The sequence below is a fragment of the Osmia bicornis genome, chromosome 8 (assembly GCF_907164935.1).
Source record: "Osmia bicornis bicornis chromosome 8, iOsmBic2.1, whole genome shotgun sequence".
Taxonomy (NCBI): domain Eukaryota; kingdom Metazoa; phylum Arthropoda; class Insecta; order Hymenoptera; family Megachilidae; genus Osmia; species Osmia bicornis.
In genome coordinates, this window is record NC_060223.1 from 6,820,433 (window position 1) to 6,847,512 (window position 27,080).

Consider the following 27,080-nt stretch of genomic DNA (forward strand, 5'->3'; position numbering starts at 1 on the left):
GGGTGCTTGATTTCGACAGCGACTGTTTTATATCGCGAGACGAATGTTTGTTGAGCGCTACTTCGCTTTCTATAGAGATTTCTTGTTTCAGACTTCGTATAGGATTTTCAGACTGTTCCAAAGAAGGTTCCGAAGGGTTGTTGATTGAGTAATTAGAGTGATTATCAGAAGATCGTGAGGGTAGTTCTCTAAGAGCAATAATTTTGATACTTGAACCCCTTGTTCTTTATCTTGAATCTTTGTTCAGATAATTATATTACAAATTGAATGTAAAAATCAGATTATAATTAAAGTTTCAAAATTTTCAATCAAAAATGATAAAAAGTGGACTTATTTAGCACCCAATAGAAGTTTCAAAGAAGCAATGAAGTGAAGAAAAATTGAATTTCCAGAAAGAGAGAAATGATAGCGAATAAAAACCCAAAACATGGAATTGTCAATCCAATTTGTATTCTGTTCGCGTCCCTTCGAACCGAATCACGAGCCATCCAACACGGAACAGCACGGTCGAATCAAACAATGAAAAAGAAAATAAAGGGCAATAGCAAGAATAGAAAAATAGAAAAATAAAGGTATCGAAATTTCAACTACGCCCTAGATCCATCTTTTTTTCCGGAACAGTTGCATTGTGCTTCGTTGCGTCGCGACGAATTCACGATCCACCTTGCATAATGCAATAACGTCTCGTCGAGCGGCGGGTCGTACGAATGAAACGGAAACAAAGGAATTGGCCGCGAGTATTTTCTGTTTGCTCGAGACAAAAACGAGAAAAGGAGGGGGGAGGGTAGGAGGAGGAGAAGGCCGGCCAAGAGGCACGACACTCGAAAAACTCGCCCCTAAACGGGAACCACCCCTGTAACCAAAGGGGTCTGGCCCCATTGTAGCGCAGTTAACTGGTGCTTACCGCGGCATAAAGCGCTGAAAAGACAACGAATTATTTAAAATGCCTCGTTATTGTTCCCAAATGCCGTCGGTGCACCGGTCTCAAAACGTTTGCCTCTATCGCGTTCGGCAAGATTCGAGGATCACAGAATTTGTTGTCTTTGCTTGGTTTTTCAACATGCAACTTACCATTCAATTACTGTCTATGAGCATTAAAACAATTTTAAAAGTAAAATTAAAGCTAGAATTATTGTATTTAATTAAGCACCTTATTGAAATGACATGGGTGGTGTATAAAATAAATGATATATTTTTCAGAACAGTTTCGAATCTGAATTTACGATAAAATAATTTCCTTACATTTTTTTGAAAAACATCACCCTCGACTAATTATCCGGAAAGCTACACGCCATTTGAAAATGTTCCACGATATTTAAAATAACATTGCACGCGCGCACATTAGCGAGGGGATGTAAAGAGAATTTTAAAAATTCTCATTTGCAGAAAATTCGTTCGTTCGTGTCGTTTCCGCGAGACCCTAATTCAACGTTTCAAGACTTCATACCGTATCGAATATGGTCGACCGGTTTGCTCTCCGATTCGATTCAGCTTTTTCCTAATCGAGCACAACTTCTTCGACTCTGTTTCACGCTTCCGGCTTCATTTCGAGTACACAGTACGCAATCAGTAAAAACCAGCGCCACGAAACTCGGTTATGAATGCAAAGTACATTCTCAAAGTTTCATAACGCTGGATTAAAGTACCTCGAATTTATAATTCCTGGCAGTGCGCGATTTCCCTTAAAGTATACTGTGAAAACAATCGAGCGAACCGGGCTCAAAAAAGTGTTTTTTAATCGAACCACCCTGTTAAAAAGAGTTCTATATTTTCTTTTCATCCTTTGAGACTGATAATCCCAGAATTTACTGTTTCGCGAACTTTTATTTGAAAGAAGAATGGTAAAATTATATATGCAATTAAAAAACAGCAGGTGCATGATTATTGTAACTATGATAAAAAGGTAATTTTATCTACAAAATAGTGTTTCCCTGCATTTTTGATATGCACATGAATATTCAATCTCGACAGACGTCAATTTTAACCGAGCTTCATCGTCTACACCTGTGTTTAATTATTAACTTTTCTATCACATTTGATAGAAATTCTGATACTCCGAAATTTATAGAACTATGTCTAATTAAAATTTTCATTATTGGACGAACATTAAATTTGATTTTATCTCTAATGAATTCATCTAAACCAGCGATTCTCAATTAGTAGTACGTGTATCATTAATGATACGCGAGAGGCAGCTGATGATACTAGAATAATTATTGCAATACACTAGTTAAACGTTGCTTAAATTCCAATACATTGAACATAATGCTTCTTGATGGTACTAGAATTCTCGAATTCTGGTTACAGTGGTACGAATTTATGAAAAGTTAGAGAACCACTGATTTAAATGAATCACCACCCATGCCATAAATTTTCCTCAGTGCTTAATTACTGAGCCGAGGAGTCAAATAGGAAACCAGTGCCAAAATTTCATCGTTACATCGAGCAGAACAGTTCACTTACCTTTCTCCTCGTTTTAATGTCTCCAACTAGTCATTTCGCACCCTTGACGCAATCGTTCCGTCTCGATAGCCTTCTCCGCCCTCTGTGGGGGTAGTTGCACTTGTTCCAGTCGTCGGTGACGCAATTCAGCCCGTCTATTCGGTGGTCGGTTAGCGAGACTACCCCAGCGATAGTGGTGCCAAGTGCATGACAAATTCGTGCGATCTGGAAATCGTTTACGACCACACTCTCTTCGTTCCGCTGAATACAGAGCGGCTGGTCCCCTTTGGATTGCACCGTTCTACGTTCTCCTTTTTTTCCATTTCTCTCTCCCCTTTTCGGAAGAAACGATGGCCCGGGGTTATTGTTTTAAGTAGCACGTAGCTGGCTCGCGCTCGGAACCATTTCCAGCAGCTCTAGAATGCGAATTTCTTGGCTCGGATTGCTGATCGTGTTCTGTCGCGGTTCGAATGGCGACGATGGAGGCGCTGGAAAGAACAGTTTTGATTTTATTCAGATTTTCATCGCGGTGCATTCTTTATACAACTACAAAAGTTCAAATTATCCCCGAGGTGACAGATGTTTTTTCATTCAAAGAATCGGGTCAAATCGTGAGGCAGGAAATACAAAAGAATTATCAATGCTACAACCCTTACGTTAAATGGAATTTATTTACAGAGAGCAAAACGATTGTCAATTATCGAAGAACGAGCGTCCAACTGGCGCGATCGATCGGTTAAACATTTAAGCACTGTTTAAGCACCGAAAAAAAAATATATTTCTTCGTCGCTAACGAGCGCTGCCTAGCAATTATCGCGGCGTCAACGAGGCGACAAAATTTGTCCAACTGTCCGGCCGCATAAACGAACTGCGAAAATAAAAAAAAAAGGACTGTTTGCGCTGCATTGACAGTGGTCAGCCACGAATCGAGTCGAACCGAGGATTTATTTGCCATCGAACGTTCGTGATGAGGAAAAATCGTAATTATCCTCGGATAAAAGAAAAACAAGTTCGAATCGTAGTAAAAGAGTAACTCTGCCCAATCGAGCAGCCGAACGCAGCCGCATTAATCTGTTTATCCCCGGTCGGTCGAGCAACCCTTCACGAATCCCGGGGTAATTAAAAACATCCGATCGATCAAACACTCGTGTAACCATCCGCGTGGAAAAAAAAAGCGATCGAATGTTTCCAACTAAAATGGCAGAGCAACCCGTTTCCCTGTGCTTTTCCTTTCGCGGATCCTCTCACGTCGATTGTTTCGATGCACTTGGGTCGATTTGCCGGCTGAATATCCGTGATGATGGTACGCCTGTTTGCATTTCAATAGGATCATTTCAATGTACAGAATTCTAGCTTTCATACTGGAAAAATTTCGTTCCTCGATACTGCCTTCACGTACGATTGATTTCTATGCTTTACCTATGTTTCTGATTCTAAAATTAATATTTTACCCTTTGGTATCGTGAGACGAGATTTTTCCTACAAGATTTATTTGTTTCGTACAAGTGGAATGGAAGGTGTTTCATTATTTATAGAGTTGTATCACTTTTCTGAACGTACACAGACGGTAATATCGCATGTCTGACCATACACGGAGGTATATCACTTCATTGATTGAATAGTGGCATGTACTACTAGTCTGATGGCTTGTAGGATTACATTACCTGTCTGATTGTGTCACTTGAGTGATCAATCACCGGTATTATGCATACGATTGTCCCAACCATGTAACGTGAATAAAATAATATAAATTTTTATATTAAAAAAATCCTTTTTACATAACATGGAACCACACGAAGATACACGTTTTGGAATAATCTAAACTAGTACGGTAAATTCGGGTTAATTCAGGATTAAGGAACTCTCATATTACAACAAACTGGAATTAATTCCAGTTATGTCCTTAAGCGGCTAAAGAGGATACATTTTATCGTAATATTTCCATCCTCAGGTATAATTTCCACGATGAAAGCCTCGTATGCTATCTATTATTTTCTTGATCCACTGGATACGGGAAAATACCACATGTCTGACCACGTATTGTGTTATATCACTTCACCGCTCATGCGTCTACTTATACTACTAGTCCGACCAATTACCCCGAACATAGGGAAAACTAATCGCCTTAGTAGTAGTGCATTACAATCTATAAACTAGCTACGAAGCTTCCAACACCTGAGGAGTGTCTCCTACCAGTAATACAATATTTTTTGGTCTTTATAGGAAGGAGTCTGCAACTGGTTCGACTGGACGTACCTAGTATAACGGATCCCAGGTGGGACAAAGTGGCCCTGAGGTGCGAATACGACTTGGGTGGCGAGGATTTGTACTCGGTGAAATGGTACAAGGATGGAGCGGAGTTCTTTAGGTTTATGCCCGGTTCGAAACCTGCCGGACGCGATTTCCCCGTCGATGGCGTCTACGTAGACGTGAACAAAAGCGACAGCAAACAGGTGACGCTTCTGGGACAGGTGAACAGTCGCAGAGGTTGGTTCAATTTTATTTTAAGATTTCTGTCTTAGAAATTTCCAAAGAAACGTTTCTCGAATAATTTCTCGATGCTGAACGATTTCAAATTAAAATCGAGACGGTAATTTAGTGGCGTAGGGAAGAAGCGTGCCGCGAGCTAAGACAAAAGTTAACCGACTCGCTGAATTTCGTTTAAATAATTAACGAACTTTCCTGGTCGTCGACGAGACTCGCCTCTATTAAATTTCTATTCCCGGCCATTTTTCACTGTTCCACCGGGATCGCTTTTTCTTCCACGAACATCAACCTTCTAATCTGCGAAACGACGCGAGCGCACCCTCGCGATTGCACCCCGAGTAGTTCGCGAGAGTTCATTAATTCATTACGGACGAGGAGGCAGCCTCGCGATAAGCTTCCGGCCAAGCGTGCCTTGTTCTTTCGCTCGAAACTCTGTGAAACTCGGGGAAAATCTATGGAGAGCGTCTCGATGTCAATGGAATTGGAAAACGGAGCGGAAAAAAAGCAGAGGGATAAACGTACAAAGGATAATAGAACCGTGTCTATTTCGATTCGGTGAAAAGAATCGGGGCTCTCTTCATGGTCCGACGTTCGAGGATTTAAAGCTCGATGTCAGAATCGAATAGCATGACGATTCGAAGGGTTTTACTATCAATCGTAGTAAAACGTATAACCCTGTTTTGGCTGGGACAGGTAAGGTGAGTCTCGCGGGATCTTATGGCTGCGAGGTATCCTCAGAGGGGCCGAGTTTCCTGACGATCTACGGCGAGGCTAACATGAGCGTCGCCATCCCTCCGAAGGAGCCACCCACCCTTCATGGTCTTCGACCGTCTTACGAGGCCGGCGAGACCTTGTACACCGAGTGCACCTCGGCGCCGAGTTACCCTCCGGCGCTCCTTGCTTTCATCCTCAACGGGAAAGAGGTAAGCGGACTGTTTTATGAGAATGGACGTCTATTAGCGCCTGGAGAGACATTCCCCTGTACTCGTTTCTTGTTTAATATTCTCGATCCGTTTGTTTAATTGTTCGGAGGATTTTTAACGGCGAAGGCGAAGAATTTTTTTTTCCTTTTTTCATTTAGAAATATATTTATATGGACGAAGTGTAATTAATAACGTGATTCGTTAAAATAAAGGGAAGAAAGGAAGGGTCGAATGTCTATGAATTGCAGATCCGTGGTAAGCAGACGCGAAATTCGCGAAAACCACTTAGAATGATGCTCGTTTAGTGTTTTCGCGACCGTACCCTTTATTCGAGTCGTCTAAAAACTTCTCCCGAGATAGAAGTTAAAAGTTGAGGATGCTTTCAGAATCGCTTACCGCATTCAGTTCATGCTTTCGTTTCCAAGGTGACGAACACGCCCCGTTGCTTTATTAAATTTACGCCGAGCGACTGAAGAACTTAACGTTGCAACTGTTAAGATTCCTTTAAATTGCAATGCAGTTACATTTTGTATTTAGACGAGCTTTACCAGACCTGATTGTTCGAGTCATTTGCCCGACTTGTCTGGTATAATTGAAATACTTTGAAATTTTTCTCTTTCAACGCAATTAGAATAGATTTAATTAATTTTTCAATTAACCCATTTCAATCCATCATCCATATTCGACAGAGAAGCAAAAATAAAAATCAAGAAAATCCATCTTTCCATAACATTGGTGATCGATAACTGTAACTGCTTATCCTGTCGAAACTCCAATCGCCAAATAAATCAATAATAACTAAAATTACCAGTACAGCTAAATTGTAGCTGTCGGTCTATCAAAATATAATCCATTACCCTGTTCCCATGTCGAAACTTCGTTCTCAACAAAGGGACCCTTACTCTTAACAATAGCCAAACTAACCTCTCCTCGAACCTTACGTCAAACTTACAATCGAAACAAGGATCACGTTTACCCTGACCGCTGTGTCGACCGTTCTTCGACAGGTGAACAAAGCGTTGACCAAAGAACTGCCAAGCGGATCGGCCACGGAGGACAGCATCGTGTCGTCGACGCGTCTGCGTCTGACGTTACGCTTAGAACGACATCATTTCCCCGGCGGAACTTTAACTTTGACCTGTCAGTCCACCCTGCCAGGAGTCGTTGGCACCAGAGCTTTAGAGAGGATGGAGACCGCGACTTTGGCCGCCAACAATCAGCGACTCGCTCAAGAACCACCAAGATCTACATCAAGCTTCAACCAACCCCTCCTGTCGAGCATAGTTTGCTGCGTTCTAACGATGATCCGTGGTAATTTAGCACCTCTGCATGTTTAATATTTACCAAACGTAAGGACACGCTCCAAGTCGTCATCGAAACTCGCTCAAAAGTCGAACAGAAAGATTTCGCTCAAGTTTCTCAATTATTTTCACCCCGGGATACGATCGTTGGCGTAACTAGGAAGGCTTCTAACGCGAAGCGTTTCGATTTCAAAATTAGACGATTAGAAACAGCTATGGGTAAACTAATTAGGGACCTCGGTCCAGCTTAGAGGAAAATTCTAGTTACGTCAATGGGCACGATATGCTTCTTAGAAAGAAAACTAAGGTAACCACTTCGAGTTGAAATGTTTGCAATTCTAAACGTTAAGCTCTAAGCGAATTTTCGTTCTCCGGTGTCGCGAAATTTCGTTAAGAAACATTCTCGAAAAGCGACTACTCGGTGCCGACAACGCGTTAATTGCTCGCGAGAATTTCGTACGGGGGATTAATTGTTGCGCACACGTATGTAATATTCATAAACACTCACACCAGGGGGACACACGTATGTATGTATGTATATGTATACACGCGAACAGGACGGCGACTGGGATTATCAACGAGCGAGTGAACAAAGAAGAAACACTATAGCAATATATAATTTCATTGAAAATCGTGTTGTTAACGCGACGTTGTACATAGTGTATGATTGTGAGGTAGATTAACGAGACGGTGTCGTGTGTAATTAAGGGTGGAAGGAGAGCGACAAACACGGTGAAAGTAAACGGGGGAAATTCGTTAGAAACCGATGGGAGTTTACAATCACGGCCGACGTACGGCCGATTGTTTTACGCGATATGCACGTTATTCACGAAAATTCTGTCGAGCCTGAGAGACACGATGGGTACACCAAACGAACGTGAACTAACGTGAACTCGAATCGAAACGGATTCCGGCTTTACGTGGTTCGCGAATCAACGTACTAATTGTATTCTCCTCTCGGCGGGAATCCTTTTTTTTTTTTTTTGGTGGCGTACAAGAATTTATATACATATATAAATAAATATATATATATACATATACGTATATGTATACACGAGGAATATCGTCGTATTTACGTTTTACTGTAATTTTACATGATCCATATCTGATCGTTATGACACATTTCAAACAATAAAGAGAAACGTCAGGCATACTATTGTGTTCTTCTTTCATACCTTTTACATCTTCTATTTCAGGATTTTTATTTAATTTTTTAACTGAGTTTCATGTATTGAAATTTAGAAAATGAAGATAATATGAAATAGAAAATTAAATTAAAATTCTGGCTCTCTCCATGGTCCGCCGTTCGAGGGTAATTACAAGTAGTACGAACGTCTGACTATATACAGAGCTATTCTACTTGTCTAACTAGTTACAGAATAATCAAGATTTCTGATTCAGTGTACATAAAAAAAAAATAAAAATAAAAATTTTTTGAAACATGTTAAACTTTAAAATATTGGAGCAAGGTATACCGAAGAAAAAAATGCCCTTTGATTTTTACGGTTTTTCAAAGGTGTTACAAGATTGTTTAAAAGACCCAAGTTGGATTACTTCGATAAACTTTCGTTATAAAACCCTTCTGTCTACCTCGTGCCATAAACACCGCGTTCAGAACCCTTATATAACGTTAATCCACTTAACATTTTATGTAACCGGCAGATACACCTCCATTCGGTTTATAGACCTATTATCTGGACTTCGTATTACGACTGAGGAACATGAAATACAGTCCTTGATAAATTCCACGAGTTCCTCGCGTACCATAACCATAACATCGTGCTACATTACCGGGCAAAAATTTTCTTCTTTGAGCAATGAAACTTGAATAACTGGAAAATGAAAGAATTTCAAATGACTGACCCCTGGAACTATATTTAGAAACTTTTTAACTCATCTGCTTGCCTTTGAAAAAGATGTAAATGTAGGCTACTAAGAATATTAATTTAATTTCAGTAAAGTTAATTGAAAAATAAGCAAAGATTTCATACGTTAATAATAGTAGTAATTCCAAGTTCTCTCTCCTTTTGAAACTCCAATTCTACTAATTCCTCAACACCTGTTCCCAATTTCCTTCGTGCACCGTACAGCAATGAAAGTTAATTCACGTGATGTATCGTTACATCACAGCAAGCCAAACGGTCGAGATAAATGTTGAAGGTAAAGAGGAAGGAGAGAGAGAAAGGGAGAGATTTCGGAATGGGATAAAAGCGATTAGAGATGGCAAAAGGAGAGCGATTTAGCGGGTAGGTAAACAGTGAAACGGGAAATCTAAATCCAGACTTCGAAAAGGATTTCCCGAGGAAGCTTTCGCTTCCGTATAAGCCGTCTCAAAGCTGGCAGCCAGTTCGATTCGACCTATCGGTCGAAACTCCGCTCTCTTCCTTCGTTCACGATTCGATTTCCAGATTAATTAAGGATCGCTGGTCTGAAAGGAGGCCCTCGAGATCCTTTCAAGCGAGTACCGGAGGTCGGCTCGAGTGTCCATTCGGGAAAGACGTAACAAGGCGCCGATTCGAATTCGTTTCACGAAACACCGACCTCGATAATGACATTTTTCGTCGGTCCCGGTAAGTCGATACCGTTCGACGTGAAACACCGTTAATGAGAAACGGCCATCCTTCATCCGTGATACAAATTCGTGTCTCCGCCACTTAAGCATAGGACAAAAGCTTTCGAAGATTTTCTAATTAGAACCTCGAGGTAAACGTTCGTTCGCGATTAAATCAGAGACAGAGGGAGAAGGAATTCTCAAAATTCTATTTTTTACATCATTTTTGAAACACTCTGTATCGCTTTTTCCCCAATGGCTACGATAAAACGGAGTAAACGAAGATTCAAACACGGCATGCTGTTGGTTTCAAGATGCTCCGAGGCACAGGTAAACTATCCCTATTATCTTGGCATTGTTTTATCGTCGTGACGCTTGTGCAAAAGCTCCCATATACACGTGATACTACAATAGCATGTGTTTATATTCGCCTGTAAGTACGAGTAGCGTTTCTCTGACCAGCGATGCAGGTAATTGTGCGCTTGTTTTCGCAGTTTGCGATAGTGTTTGCATACGTCTGTGAACGTGGACAGGTTTTTGCGTGGGATACGTGAACCTTCCCTTAGGACGAGGTACCGGAAACTGATACGAAATCGATAGGGGTAGCCTTTTGCCGAGACGACCGTGTTACCTGGCTTGGTCGGATCCATTAACCAACCAGCGGCAAACATCGCGAAACAATTCCTCGTATTTCTTTAAAAATTCATTTCTCCCTGTACAGTATTTTCGAAATTCTCAGTTACGGCCACTGTTCGTCAACATCGTCGAGCATCAATTTGCAGCCGCATTATCTCGCACAGACTCTTTTTAGAGAAGACGGTGAAAAAGAAACGAACGGAGACGTACGTGACCTCCAGCCGATAAATTCGGGAAAAAACGACCAGCCAGAGGAAGCGAATCAAGGGTGATATTTGAAATGCAAATGGGTTTACTTAGTCGAAGACAGATAAATCCTCGGAAAATAAATTTCAGCCTCGGAAAGATTAGAAGCGGGACGAGCAAAAACATATATAAACGGTGTGCACCGACTGCAAGGGATTACTTGTTTGGATAGGGAAAACGTGAAATCTCGTTGAACGTCAAACGTTTCAACGTTCCATCTTTGACAATTCGACATAAATCATGAATTTTTTAAATCGGGACTTCTTTTCCCTTCTTTCAATCGTTTTATCATTTTATATAAAACCGAATCCAGAAGCGAGCTCTTCTCGTCGAACTAGAATGCAACGGAGTGTCGAGGAAAAATATCGTTCGTTAAGAAATTACACGGGGACGTGGTCGATGAGAACGACCAGCACGAACGGATAATTACCGTACACGGAACATTGATCTAACCCGGTATGATTTTCCGGGATTTCCTGCAAACAAGCGTGTCGAGTATTCTTTTGTGATCGCAACAGAAAAGAAGCAAGAACTCGATGCAGGGTCGAGCAAGCAACGCACTCGTGCATGATGCACACGTAATACGCACTTACTTGGAAACCGAGCGAAACCAGATTTCCATTGGTCACGAAACAGAAGAAGCAATCGTTTGGAATTAACGCTTCTGTTTATATTTAACTTCCGTTCGCGGATTGCTCGGCTCTGTGAAAATTAGTAGGAAAAATATATCATTTTCCATTGATAATTTTCATGGAAAATTGAAATATCCTAGGAGAAAGTTGAAGAAGGAAAGGTTGATCATCGATACGGATGACGTTCGAAAGGATTCGAGTAAACGAATGAAATTACTTTCAGAGGAGGGTGCAATTTGCCCGACGACTAATTTCAACTTCCAACGGAAACGTTTTGCCCTGAGGGCCGGCTGATTTATTGGCTCCGGGCTTCTACTTCTCCCTTGGAAGTGCATAAAAGACCGGCTGTAACGTAGCCTGGTTGAAGATCTCGGTGCTCGAACAGGGAAGCACGCGAGATAACGGAGACACCTTGATTCCCATTAACTTGAGTGTACGGTGCCACGGACGAAACTAAATAAATGGCAGATAACGCGGCGTTGGCGGTATAATTTATTAAGGTCCCCTGGAAAAATTACAGCTGGCTAGAAGGAACGAATGAGACACGGAAAAATATTGCACCCGTTGCTAGGTGAAAGAAAATTGAAGGAAGGATTGTAAAAAGGTGTCTCGTGTAGGGAACACAGCGAGTATGAATAATGTTCAGTGAAGAACTTCTCGAGATAGGTTTTGTAAATGGTAGAAAGAAATTAAAAAAAAAATTGTTCGTAAAAAAAACCAGAAACGGAAACTAAAATTAAATAGTGGCTCTCTCCATGGTCCACCATCCGAGGGTTAAGTTAAATAGAAGGTTTATGACAGGGCCTCTCTGGAAATTGGGGTTGGGGGTTGCAACCCCTCTTAGAAATCATTTACATTACCAATTTCATAAAAATATTATTTCATTTTTTGGAAGTAAAATTTTTCTAATATTAATGAAGTTTCTTAATCAATGGCTAAGTGAAAATAGAAAAAATTCTTTGAAAAATGATCGAAATATCGGAAACCTTTCTATACTAATGTAGAATGCTTTCGTTAATAAGGTAAAAGAGAAATAGCTTCCTTGGAGACTTGGCGAAGTAGGAAACCACCAAAGATCTTCTCTAACTTGTAACACTCTGTATCGATGGTTCAAGTAGCCTTCGAAATGGCGGTTGTCCTAGTAATACATTTGAGGATGTCGATTCAGGAAGTCGGTTTCCAAGTCCCTGGTGTCGGTATACCAGGTGAATGGGATCAGCGGTTAGCACAGTCGAAGGAACTGTAACTTGATCTTCAACTTCCTTATTTTCTTCATCGACGAACCGTTGAGAACACAGACCAACAGGGAGAGTATAAACTCTACTCAAAGCAGAGTAAGTTTCTGCCAACTGTTCACACAGTACAATAGTATTTCTCTTACAAGGAACATCAAACACACTCCAATTTTGTTGTAATTTTAGTACGACACAATGTTAACAGAAACAAAAAAAAAATCATTTAACACATACTTTAAAATGTAATACATTTATTGCAAAGGTAAGATTGAAAATTGAAATTTTTTTCATTCTTTTTTTTGAGACATTGTTTACGTGTATATATTTTCATGAAAATTGTTCAACATCCTATGAGAAAAATTGGTAAAAATATATGTTATTTTTGAAACAAATTACTGTTTGGAAATTTGGTTACACAACTGAGTTTCAAACACACAAGTGACGCGTTTAAATTACTGGTTCGCTACCCCAAATTGGAAAGCTGTTTCACTCCCTTCGATAGAAAAAATACATGTCAAGTATTTTTTTGAGAGCTATCTGATATTCAAGTTGCAACAAAACTGGCATGTGTCAATTAATATCTCTCGTTAGTTTTGTCTTCCCTAAGGGTTTCAATACCCAAAATTCATATTTTTAACAGAAACGAAAAAAGTTCATAGTGGTGTTATAAATAATAGTGAAATGGGATTATAACAGATTTCACAATTCTATGATCGAACGAACCGATTGAATTTTTGGAATGATTCTTGGAAAAAAGAGAACGTGGATGTAAAATAAACGTGATATTCAACGTCGATCAAACAATGATCATTTATCAGGGAATTAGGCAAAAATAGGACGATCGAAAGATCAAACAATGGGAAATACCAATCACGGTATTTTACAAAGAGGATTTTCAATAAATACCAGTAGCAAATTACTCGTTAATTGTTCCAATTGATCTGGCACAAAAATACCAAACGAAAATCAAAATCACGTGAAATCCATTTCCTCTGAAGATAACAATTAACTAAAACATGCCGTGAAAAATGATCAAAGAATAGATTTCATTAAATACATCCTCGTGCATAGCACTTCGCGCCACTTCAAAGAACCGGCGTTAATCTGATTGAAAACTTAAAAGCTAAAATTCCTGGAAAAAGCCTATCACGTTTCAGCGTTAATTTCAAAGAAAATTAGAATTCTTCTAAAAAGGAATAAAATCATGCGACCACAGGATCAATAAAAGAAGAAAAAAAAAAAATAATTAAGAGCCGCATTATAAAATCCTCTAACATATTCCTTACTCTTTGATTAAAAAATTAATTTTCAAATTTAAAGCTCTTAATTTGCTATCTTAAATAATAATATTTTTCTATTATTTCCATTTAATGATTCGAATACTAACATGCGGTGTCGACCACCGATGATCCCCGGGGTGTTCAAAGTGTTAATTACAAACCACCGTGTTTAGACATCAACCCTGTGTTTCCACATTTTCCGGTGAAACACAAGGCTGTCCTTCCGTCTGATTAAATTACTTTTTACAGCGGTTCGATTCACGCCCGCAATCCCCAGGGACACGTTTCCAACATAAATCGAGGATCGACGGTAATTACCGTCCTGTATCGGCGTCTGCATTTAATCAGCGGTAAGACCAATTCTCCCTCAAATCAGCCAGTTCGAACCTATAGGACATTTTGTGTTCGAATTGCTATTTCCTTTTATTACGGAGTTTTATCAGGCCATTTTGTCATCGAATATCAAAGAGGGACACTGATCAGAATATCGAAGAGGAACGTATCGTATGGCAAATGAGTTCCATATTGAATTAATATTTTGATCAATGGATATTCATACACAACGATACCCCATTATTTATCATACATATATATTCTGTCTTTAATCATTTAAATTCTTGGAGCTTCTTCTGACGAGGATGAACGATGATTAAAATTTTGGTGAATTATTATTATTTCTAAATATGCAAATAGAAATATTAATAATTAAACAAAAAATTTAGAGAAACTTTTGCTCCATGAATAACAAATAATTAGAGAAAACTCTCCAACCCTTCGTTCCTATTCTTAATTACAAATCTTGAGTGACATTAATTAAGACACGAGACACTCTCCACTAATAACAGGATATGAGAAATAAAATAAAAGTACGTTTAAACGACGGCAAGCGTGCTGCAATTAGAGCAATATATGTTCATAAAATATTCTTGATTGCCTTTTTAAAGACCGCTGCATGGCCGGGCTTCGCTGCTGACCCTCATCAAGCATTTATTTGTAAATGTGCCTCGTAAAGGCGGACGTGCACCCACGTTTGTAGTCACGATTCGTTCTGGACAATGTGCATGCAGTATCGAGCGAAGTTCATTTGGACGGTATTAATATTAAAAGTGATTTAGGAAAGAAACTAATTTAATTTCGGGGGTCCTCTTCATGGTCCGCCGTCCGAGCTCAAAACGTTCTATTATAAAATATGAATTTGCAAAATTAAATACTCTTATTTTCAATAATTTATCGTTATTTCTACCACGGTATTGAACGTGTTAACAAGAATGAAAACAAGTCAATCGTGAAGAATAGAAAAAGGAATCAGAAGAAAACTCCAAAAAGATTAAAGCAATGGCAATGCCGAGATATACGTTTCTCGATGCGCTCGACAGGATTGGATGATGGATCGCTGTACCTAGAAGAAGAAAAAAGAGGGAACGAAATAAAAGAAAGAACGAGAATCGTGGCAACTTTCTCGACGCTTTCCACCTTAATTCCTCTTCTATTCGGCTTCTTTACCAGCGAAGCTTATGAACCCATCGTACGTGGGTCGAATGCTTACGATCACAGTAGCCTTATCTCGGCGAAGAAATTAAACAACGACCGCTTCTGAAAGCCGTAAGATTATTCGCGCAATCATCGCACGGTTACCAGAGCTAACCGGATGAAACAGATGTATCGGGGAGAAGGGCAAGAAAAAGGGATTGTCGACGACGTAATGAAGAAAGATATCATTGTTCAGCGATGAAACACGCAAGATGAAATCGTAAAAATGTTTTCTTATCCGGCAAAATTAAACCTTTCCTTTCTTTTATGACGCTAGTATATCAATAAATGATTCGATTTCATGAAGGGTTGATTAAATAAAAACACCTTCCGCGAAGGGTTAATCGCCTACCATAAACTACCCCTGTTTAATCCCTACAAATGAGTTATTTCATCGCTTAAAAAAAAAAGGAAAGAGAAGGATATAAAAGGAGTTTCATCGAACAAATTTCTCATCGACTTCCGTTTCATTCTCGCGAGCACAATTTCTAGTCGGTGAGCGTTAAAATTTCATAAACAGCAGGAATACTAGGTAACTCGTATTTTTAATATCCTGACAAGCGGCTCGTTTTTACAGGACGCGGAGACGAGAGGATGAGGAACGGTTCCAGCATCTTACGTGGTGTATACAAATTTCATAAAGTCCTGGGGATAGAAAGGGGTGGAGAAGGAAGAAGGACGTCCAGCACGTGTTGTTCGTGCCAAGCTTACCGTTACAGGTTATCATCGATCTCCTCCTAGCTGTAGGGATTTTTCCTTGCTACTACAAATTACTCGCGACGGAAGCCCGATGCCGTTGGACTCCTTCCACTACGCCTGATTGATAGCGGATCGTGATGGAACGAATAACAAAGATAACGATATTTACAGGGAGCCTCGCTTTCAACTTGCGACCAGTGACACCGATTTCTATACGATAATCCTTTCGATTTTACATGCTTTCACTTAAAAACTCACCAATTATTATGACGTGAACGGTGCTCTATCATCCTGGGTCCTCCATCGCACTGTCTATCGTTCGCGCACTGGTAATTAGTGAAGAGAGAATATATTTTCACTTCGAACGAACACCATTTTCACACGTATTACCTCGAGGAACACTCAAGCACGACTGAATGTACGACCACGCCTTGGCATATCTGCCTTTGTTTACCGATAGTTCGAGTGTTTATGCAAAGGGATTATCTTTTCTCGAGCGTAGATTGATGCCTGCGGTTTCGCCGGTAGCCTAGCGGACGCGGATAAACTTCGTGTTTTTGTACACGCACTGAATTTAATATACACAGATGTCTATTCTTCGTCATAAAATTATTTAAGTATTATATGAGCCATTTGCAAGTCAAAGTGATTAACTCCACTTTTTGAATGCGTTAATTTTTTAGTATCACAGCACTTAATTAATTATTCATTTTTGTATATTCTATCAATTTCTTTACTTTTTAACAAATGGGTGATTCATATAAAATAATTTTTGGATATAATACAATAATATGGGTTTCGTTCGACTGTATTTGAATTTATAAAGATGCTTTTTATAAGAAAAGAATTTATGCTGTATGTTGGTTTTGTAAATGGTTATTATTGCGGTGCAGTCGACGTCCATTATTAAACGATAATATAATATTGATGCACGAAGAAAAGAAATAAGAAGCCATTTCGATGGCGTACATCGTACAGTAAATGTCTTTATTGAACAGTCACCGTTTCCTACATAGAAAATTTATGTCGGTGCCGATAAAAGAATCGATTTGGTCGATCGTGGTTGGCTTTTGAACAAGAACTCCCATTTTCTGTGCTATTTTTCCCGTCCCTGTGCATTCAAAGTGCCCATTAGGTAGTAACAGCTCAGAAATTATTATTTTATTATTATCCCCTGCATCTTGCATATCTTCTGATCATCATTATTGATATGCATTAATGTATAAAGAATATTCTTGCTGGGTTCATAATAAATAATATTCAAGTCATCGAATATTTCAAGCTTACCCTTTTTTATTCCAATTTCAATTGGAATTTTCTTTGGAGTTTTATTACTAATACCCAGGGACGTACCTCTATTAATACCGTATCCGAAGAGACAAAAATCATTCAAATTTCAGCAAATTTTTTTCTCGAACACCCAGTATACAAAACCTTCGTATCATTCTCTCCATGGCACGGAAAAACGTCGGCGAAAGAAAGACGTATTATTCGTGATGGATTTGTTCGCACCGTGAATGTACGTTAACCCCGCCTAAAAAGAAAGGAAAAAACAAAAGGGCAACGTTTCGATAGCGTACCACCAATGAATTGGAGTGTCTCGATACCTGGTACAAACAATGATCACAAATTTTCCCGAAAAACACGAACAGAACATTTCACAGAGGAAAATGATCACGTGAAATATTTACAATCAAGTCGATAAAGAGAACAGTTAACGAAATGAAAATTTATCGTTCCATAAATACGTTCAAGTCATCAGCAAGAAATATTAATTACGATCGGCCGGCTAATGAGATTCGAAAGAGATTCTAATTACGGTAAACGTAATTGGATATTTTAATCATTTTCGCAGCACGGATATTGTTTACATAAGTACGTATCGAAATCAAGATACGACGAAATCGTTTAATGATCGTGCAATGTTATATTTTCAAGCGGCTCGTAGGAGGAATAAATAAAATCGTGTAATTAATCGAATTCCACGAGGTGAACGTAGCCAATCGCGAAGAGGTTCACTGAACACCTCTCCTACCTTTCAGAATAAATTTGTTTCAATTTTGTAAGTTGTTCAACATTCAGTAAATCACTTTTTTAATCGATATTGTATCAGTTATTGAAATCACTGAAAAAAAAGTGTTGACGTTTCTACGGCAATGAAAAAAGTTCCCTTCGATTGAATATTTCCGCTCCTCTCATGAATACACTTCCTGTATCCGTAATAATACTTCAGCAATAATAGAAGCAATAAATCTTTGATAAAACATCAATTTTCCGAGGTTTGATTAACAATGGTAAATATCCTGCTCGGATTCATTTCGGACGCGATCAATAAATCTTGCATCCTTAAATTGTTACAGGATAAGCGTTTCGTATAATTAGAGAATAATTTACAACACGCATATTTGTCGGTTGCAAACGAAGCGTTACAAGTCGTCGGATGAAATAAAAAAAAAAAAAAAAAAATGGGGAAAGAATCGTCTGAAAACGTGAAAATGTCCCATCCACGAGATCGTAAATACAGGGTAGGTCTTTTTTCCGCTAATGCGTTTTGTCGCGTGGACAGAATGAACCGGGTACAGCGGCAAGCCGACTAACGACTTTTATTTATTCCGCGTTAATTAAAAATTTCACCGGCCGGCCGCATTCTGGCGAGCGCGTATTACGAGCAAGAAATACCTCCTGTTCCAATGAACCGACGACGAAAAGTAAACCTTCCTTGTTTGTTCCTAAATATTTGCTACTCTTGCGTTTAAAATGCTTACGAAAAAAAACATACGATGAATTTCGAAACAACGAATATTATCCGGTTCATCGATTTTCCTGCTAATTGAATTTTAACAAAAACATTTCAAAACATATTCCCGACAGAAAATTTGGTAGTTTCATTATTATCAAAACATCGGTCTTCATAAAAATTTTCAAAATTATGAACAGAGTTATTAGGAAACAAATGGTGGATATTCAAAATATAGTACAATGTGGGAAATTAAACTTGACTCGAGTTTTGGAGCTTTAGTGATTAAGGAAAGGAATGAAACACGGCAAAATTTCAAAATCCCACCCTGGAACACGGATATTCTATTCGCTAATATGTTTCGAATTTACTGCGGTATTAACTATAACCAGATTGAATAAAAAAAAAAAAGGATTAGAGTTTAATGCAGCTGGATGAAACAAATTATAATGTAATTTAACCAGATTTGGAAATAAATCATGAATTGTCACTGTACCAAAGCAAATTGAAATCTAAGAATAAATTATTTCACAAACACCTTTAAACAAAGGATAAATATTTAAACTGCATACAAAGTGCAATTTAATTAAAGGGAGATGAGAAACATGCACGTACCGTGCGGTTAACGACCAGCGTCAAATTAAATTAGATTGAAAAGCAAGAAACATACTAATGTTTAACTTGCAGTAAATTAAGGAAAACTAAAAAATAAAGACTAGTTGATTATTCAGGGGAAAAGAAGTAACAATTTTCAACAAAGATTTAACACCTAAATTACATCCGGATCGCATTTTAATTGGACGAAAAGCGAACGTGGAAACGTTCTCAAAAGAAATCAAGCCTGGAAATCTACACCGCTAACAACCGGCGTCGAGATGGACCGAAAGAAGCAAATAGTAGAAAAAGCAGCCGGAAAAGAGAGAAATTTTCGAGTATCAACAGCGGCGAACAGAGGGGAAAAAAGCTCTGATTTCTCGGGGCAAAAATTACCTCGACGAGCACACCGTGGCGCGATAGTTGAAGTCGAGTTCGCTATCGATATTACGACGGGAGTGTTGCAATTATGTAAGCGACAAGTGCTCTAGTCGCGAGACCCTCGGAAAGGGTTTCCACTAATGAATATTTTCCAAGTAACGTTGCGGTAATATAGAATATTACTGCGCGTCTGGAAACCAGAGTTGGACTTTATTACAATTGTTTCCAGTGAAATATTTACACCTCAATTAAATTCATTTTTATTCGAACAATAATTACTTATTAATCATAGAAAATAGTAATTGTCTAATAGTGTAAATTCCCTTATTTAAAAATAAATTCTAAATATTTTTAATTATGTAATAAAACTGGGCAGGTCAAATGCAGAATAATTTTCAATGGTTTTTGTTGAATTTCGCGAAAGGGAGATGCAATTCAGGTAGAATTGGAAAGTTTCGAGGAATTGCGGGAGGTTCGTTCGTCAAAGGAGAAGCGAGAGGCAGAGATAAAACGAAGAGGTCCGACTTAATACACACTTCATCACTGTCGATGAGAGGACCGAGGATATTTCCTGAGAAGGCTGCAGCCTCGCCCCCCAACCCGGCCCTTAAATCCAATTTTTACCCGTTACAAGGTATCTCCTTTCGTTCCCTTCGTTACCGCGGCTCCCCGGCTCGGATTTCATACAACCGTCCCATTTTCGGCTTCCTCCCTCTCAGCCAGCCACTTTCGCAGTCGGCCGCTTCAATCTCATTTACAAATGGACCAGTCATCCCGCGCAATTTCTGTAATATACTTAACCGTATCCGACCTGCCACCGGTGTATCGTCGGCGAAACCGCTTTCCAACATTCGTCGACGCGAACAATGCGAGCAGAGTAAGCGTAATGCGAGCGTTACGATCGTTGGAACCGGTCGATTTTCGCTGTCGATTCGATATTCCCTTTGCTCGTCGCTCGTTCTGCAAGATTGGAATTAGTATGGAGGGACGACGAGCGATTTGGATCGGTTCGTTTGGGAGTTCGTCCAGTGGCGGAGGAACGGTAATCGAACACGCGTCTCTGCTTCGTGATGGGACGTCTCTGTGGACCGAAATTTGCCTCAATGTGTTTCTATTCCACGTTGGTTTTGATGACCACTTTTCTGATAATTGGTAGAGAACGTTGGACCATCTTGGACTGGTCGGAACTGGGCAATATGTGGTCGGATAGATGGAATCAGTAGTATAAGTCCGTATATGGTCAGACGGAGGGTATATAACGTATTATATATATACACAGACTGTACCAAATAGCGTCAAATATATAAAATGAAATTTAAAATAAATCTAAATGTACTCCATTGAACGATATAGGCCATTGTGCCGTTAGGCAAGCAGTATGGAACACCGAATAGTCAGGCAAGTGGTGCAGACCAATAAATGGTCCGACAAATAAAGGAGAACAGTTCAGAATCAATCAAACGGTACAGGATAAACTAACAACGATCGTGCCGCTAAACAATCATCGTAAATTCGCGACGAAATCGAACGAAATAATTTCTACGGCTCTCTATTTCCTCTCCGGCGGATGGCGAAACTGTGCTCATTTACCGGAAAGCGATAGCGATCATTGAGTTAGAATGTCGTAAAAGTTTAAGCGTCCCGTTCAGATAGTTTCGCCGGTTCGCAGCGGCCCGTGCACGTTGTACGAGCCTTCAATTACGTGATTGACACTGATACGGTTGCCAATTTCCGTCATCGGCCAAAATTCCGACCGCGTCACCGGCATCGATACTAATTCGTCCGAACGGGACGTCGATACGCGTTAATGTCGATAACCGGCAGCCGCGATACCGTCTTCGCCCCCGACTTCTGAATCTCTCGCTGATATGAAATTTCAGCGTTCCGCTTGAAATATACGACGTTTATCAGACACTTATCAGACGCGTCGATTTCATTACGATCGATCGCCAAATCGATTCCACTTTTAACGTAACAATTTTTAAAGGGGGAACGTTAAGTCTCCGCTTTCATGCATAACTTATATCGTAACAACTTGTAACTCAAGCTCCCTTATCGCTTCTTCTCCAGCGATCTTGACACTTCTTGCTACGTTGTCACGTGTGGAAATAAATTCAGCTGCAGCCGCGTTATCGTCACGAAGCATCGGTGCTCTTATTCAAGCAAATGACCGTGATGTACAGAGTTATCTCGTAACTTTATCCGGTCATATTTTAGAAAGGTTACGTGTGTTCTATTACAGTCATATTACACGGCTCACAATATTTCTTTACAATTTATACCAACTTTCTTTAATTTTCATCTCACGGGCGTAGGTATGTTGCAAAATCGTGTCATTTAGATATTCATTAAATCGTATTACAAAAGGCAGTAATTATAATGTAAAGGAGAAGTTTTGAATTCGCGAATCAACCTGGTGTTATTTGGAAATTAGGTATCGTTTGATTACGTGCCACGTTGTTAATCAACTGTTGCGTACTTCCATTATTTATGAAACTCACCGACGCGACGTTCCGAAACTGCTGAAACGCAACTGTTAAATCGAGAGGTTATTATAAAATGTTAACACGAAATTCAAGCGTGCACCACACCGTAGTAATTTCAGACTTATTACGGTGGAAATAGTTTCCATAAAATTTATAAATATCTGTTCCAAGTGATACACGGTACAGATAGAGAAACAGAGAATGGAGATGATTTAATTAACAAGACGACAACGATGATGCATCAATAATAACCAATTAGCGAAGCAGTATTCCCGGTTCTCCATGAAATCCGTAGCAGCACGTGCAATCGCGGAAAATTTCCAGGAAAGATTAATTATCCTGTCCACTATGCGATTTTCATGCGTTTAACAATAGTACTCGCGTATTTAATTCCCTCAGCATGTATAGGAAAATGGATTGTAATTACGATCGCGGAAAATACCTTTAATTGGTAACTTGAACAACTTCGACGACTCGAACAGTCGCCATTAAGTATTTCAATGATACATTGAACGACTGCACAATATGGAAAGATGAAAAGAAATAAGTGTCCCTGATGAAACAAAATTCAATTCCTAGGAACAACCCCCAACCCCTTTCATAACACTAATAACAAAATGAATGAATAAAATGAAAACGAAACAAAATATTAAAGGATCTTATTCTCTGTACTCAACTCTACCTTCACTTGCATTAATTTTCATCTTTCCCAAGAGAGAAAAAAGAATTTCATTGTAAATACTCTTAATAGCCGCAAGGTTCAGTGCATTACAATGGATTTGTTGCTTATTAAAGCCGCAATTGCGAAGGGCCCAAGTAGAAAAGGTAAAAAGGAGCAGGAAGAAAAAGACGAAAGTTAATCCGACGGACTAACCGCATAACTAATTAAGGGTTACCGCTGTACATCCTTGGACAGCCTTTATTCTCGCCTGCAATAAACATTCATTTCACTGTACCGTAGAAAAGTCACAAGTTAATTAGCCCTTCACCCTTGTTTCGGCCCTTCCACGGTACACTTTCCCCGCTATTTTCTACGAGATCCCCTTTTTACATGTTTACTCGTTAACTGCATCTATAAAACTCTACCGGGGTCTCGAATTTATGGCGTAATACTAGCTTTCCGGTGATCTTGATATCTAACGTGCCATGCCCGAAGAATATCCCGGTAGTTCTAGCAAGAATTTATAAATACGTGATAAGAGGGGTCAAGATGTGTTGCGAAATCTTTCTCGGCCAAAATAAATAGCAGCTTTAAAAGAATGAATCGAATTTACTGTAGTGGGAGTTTCCAGTAGTTGTCCATAAAGCTCTGATTTAATTAAAATTATTAATGCAATTTCCATTGCAATAAAGGGAGTATTATTTTAATTAATTATTCTCTTTTCTTGGAGGTATCAATGAATTATTTAATCATTTTTAATCATTTCTCTTGGAATCCTTAATTATTTCCCAATTTCTAAGAGATTCTACTCCACTGACTGTACGTCTAGGTTTCCAAGAGGAAGGAGCAAGAAAGATGGGGTCGGCTCCTCCAGGATAGTTGCTGGAAATACCCTGCTGTTCCAGCAGCTGAAATAGAGGCTTCCAGAGTTCCATGGCGCATCGACGATGTCACAGGAGTAACGGCCTCCGCCTAATCCTCCGACATTAATGCTAAGGCAGGGAACCGCGATCCATTTTGCACCTACAACGATCCTCCTCCACCTCCACCTCCCTGAGCTTCTCTATTTTGCCAGCTAGCTCGTTCCAGCCATTTTTATCGAACAACGAAATCAACGTCCTCCGTTGAATATCGGCGCGGTTAAATCTGCCGGGTTTTGGCGTTTGATTTTCGAGACACGTCTCGTTTCGATACGCGTATCGAACCAGGAAAAACCTCGGCCATACAACGAGCTCTCGATTAGGCGGTTAACGTTGTTCGTTTGCCGGACAGCAGGGAAACTTTTTTCATTTTGACCGCATCAGACCAGCGAGCCCGGTGTACCGTGGACGTCTTCAGGGCTGTACACCGGACGCGCGTTGAATTTCGAGCACGCCTGTCCGCCGTGTATCGCGATTTAATTAGTTTCATGGTGTAATTAGTCGTTATCAAACGGACGCACCCTCCTCTATGGGTATTTGAGGGATTACTGTACCGCAGATTTGTTTAATAGTGGTATTAATCCTTGGAATATAGACGCTCCTGGATCGAGGACAGTAAATTTCTGGGCTGAATTATGAAATTAAAATTTATACCAGCAATTTTTCTATTCATCCTATCATCGATTTATGAACTTTTTAAGTACCATTCCTCCAAGTCCCATCATTTCCAATAATTTATTGAATCTACTCGATGCATTCCACGTTTTTCTATAAATGTCTGATGTCCTGAGGAACCAAAGTATAGAAATAGTGACCCATGGAACGATAAATATAGATTCAGCGTCGATTCAAAATCGATCTCCCCGGAAAACGAAACCCCTTGACAAGATCCATTGCACTTTGACCAATGATTCCTCAATACTCTGATGCACACAAGCGCGGGTAGGGTGTGTCGAGGTATCTGCTCGGTATTCCACGAAAGTTCTCCATCTCCTTCGTCCCCGTTTCCAAACCCTCCCACACGTGGCCGACCAGGCAAAGAGGTTGACTTTATTTTTGACCACGTACCGAGATAGCTGGAATTTCATTTCTCGCACCCCTCGGGGGATAGTTACGTTTAGATCGGGGGATATCAGTCGTCCCGCATCCCCCCTAAGAAATATTACACCGCGAGATTCATTCTCCGCCTCCCTTTCCTTGCTGCTGTCCGGTTTTATGGCTCGTAGCTTCGCGTCTTTATCGCACGAACTCTGTCTACCGTTCTCTCTATCCTACCTACCCCATACACAACCGCCCCCGTAAGCTCGAGGGTGTTGCTCGATCTCTGGCTCTCGCTGAATTTCCTACTGTTTGAACAACGTTTGCGTTTGTTTCGATGGAAGTGTCGGTCGGTTTCTGAATGATGTCGTTTCGTAGGAATACTGTGCACATGTTTGATAAAGGGGATGATATCGTTGATGACTTTCGTTCAGAGAATACGTTCCTGGAAATAGGAATTGACTGGAGTTTCCTGTCATTATTTTAGGACGATGGCTTAATTTTCTTTTTATTTAAGCTCTCAATTTGATAATTTGAAAATTTTCATCGTATTTCTTTGGATTTTATTTCGGTGCACGCCACCGGCTTCCAGCCACTCTTTAAACAGTCTAGCAAGGGCTGGTGACAAGGAACAGGGGAAAGGGTGTGGAAGCCTCTAATGGGATATCGATATATTCATGGAGGTTCATCTTCAGCAACCTCCTTTTCCCGCCTCGAGAGGCATCTTACCCCGTTGGATGCAGCCTCTGACGCATGGGGAGGCAAGATAGGCTGCCAGGCTAATTGTTTTCAACCCTCTCCCTCTCTGTTACCGAGAGATACCTAACTTTCTTCCTCTCCTCTGTCTCTTCGAGTCTGTCGCTTAACTTGGACCCCTTCGCTCCGGTAGTCTTCGAGGCTTCTTTCAGGTGGTTTCTCGCGTCGGGAAATGGAGTCAATGTCAGCTGAAAGGATCATCGGCCGTTGAACCCTCGGCTTCCTCTTTAGTTTGCAATGCAATAAGCGAGGACCCCAGTCGCGAACCTCCGAGCTTCTCGCTGCAATTAACGTTCCGGAGGAAAGGTTCGATTGTTTACGAAGCACGGCTGCTTCGCAGTATATTAACGTCCTGGTTTATACTCGTTTCCCTTTTCTTCTTCTTTTTTTTTTCTTCAACGAATCCTTCTTTTCGCTTGCCAAACCATGTCTGCCCGCCATTGTGCGCCTTTCGCTTACCGATGAATCTTGCCCTTCTTACAACTTTTGCTAAATATCGCTAAGATCGAATCACGCCGAAGAAGTTTAATTAAAATTCCAAAATTGAAGATTTTTCAAGAACACTCGCGAACAATGCTTTAATTTTCTTCGTTCTCGTTGGACAATGATTCGATCTGTCGTCCCTTCCATTAGGTTTTAATTAAAATTTCAAATGTAATTATCCCAAACTGATGGCTTCCACTGAAAATTCACGTATAATACTTTATTGTCGGATTTCTTCCTTTTATTTAGCACTGAATCAAGAAATCGTAAGATCCGAGATCTCAATAAAATTCCAAGGGTAATTTATTAAATCGAAGAATCCCAGCATCGAGGCGATAAACAACAAATTCTTGAGCGTTCAATCAGACGAAAAATCGTAAGAAAGGGGACGAAGAAAGATTAAATTTCACAACGCTTTGGTATACCTTTCATCCGAAATGAAATGATGTCCCTCTCACCGGTTTATCGCATTTGTCCCCAAGCGACCCTGCTACGCGACCCGGTCACTCTGATTCGTTCTAACGTTTCACTCAGCCCGACTGCGAAGTACTTTAACTCTCGCGACGATCCTGTTCAACTAGCATGCTGGACGAACAATTTAGTCAGAGGAAAGGGAGCGGAATTCGCTGGTGTGTGTTTTCGCATGGTCCGTCGAACTAGTAGACACGTGTACCGTACAAACAGGGTATATCAAACGCGAAGACGCGAAACTGTTTACTTTTACTCCAATTATTTTCAACGGTATACCCGCCAGGCTTGAATTTCCCACCCGCGAATAAAAAGCCGAGTAAAATGCAAGCGTTTAATGATAATTAATCTCTTAATGATTGCGAACGTCAGCCACGAATTGGGTCAATTAACGATTAGCTTGTTAAAACGAGGAAATTTTTGTCGATATTCGATTAAACGATTGCTCGACTGAGCTTGCACGTTCGCTAATTTGGAATTAATGCAATCATTTCGGATCGTCAATTGGGAGAGCTCTTCTACGTTTCTTAAGTAGGAGGTTCAATGGCCTTTCAATCTCGTATTTAAGAAGCCTCTCTTCTGTTTCAATTCTGC

General features: G+C 40.0%; 1 protein-coding gene across 1 annotated transcript in view; it reads left to right on the forward strand.

Moving 5' to 3' along the window:
- LOC114876874 overlaps positions 1-8,286 on the forward strand; it is a 49,400-nt gene extending 41,114 nt beyond the window's left edge. The window contains exons 2-4 of the mRNA XM_029188762.2: positions 4,666-4,929; positions 5,623-5,852; positions 6,860-8,286. Of these exons, the coding sequence (XP_029044595.1) occupies positions 4,666-4,929; positions 5,623-5,852; positions 6,860-7,189 (824 nt within the window). The 3' untranslated portion in view covers positions 7,190-8,286. The remainder of the gene's footprint in view (positions 1-4,665; positions 4,930-5,622; positions 5,853-6,859) is intronic.
- Positions 8,287-27,080: the final 18,794 nt, after the last annotated feature.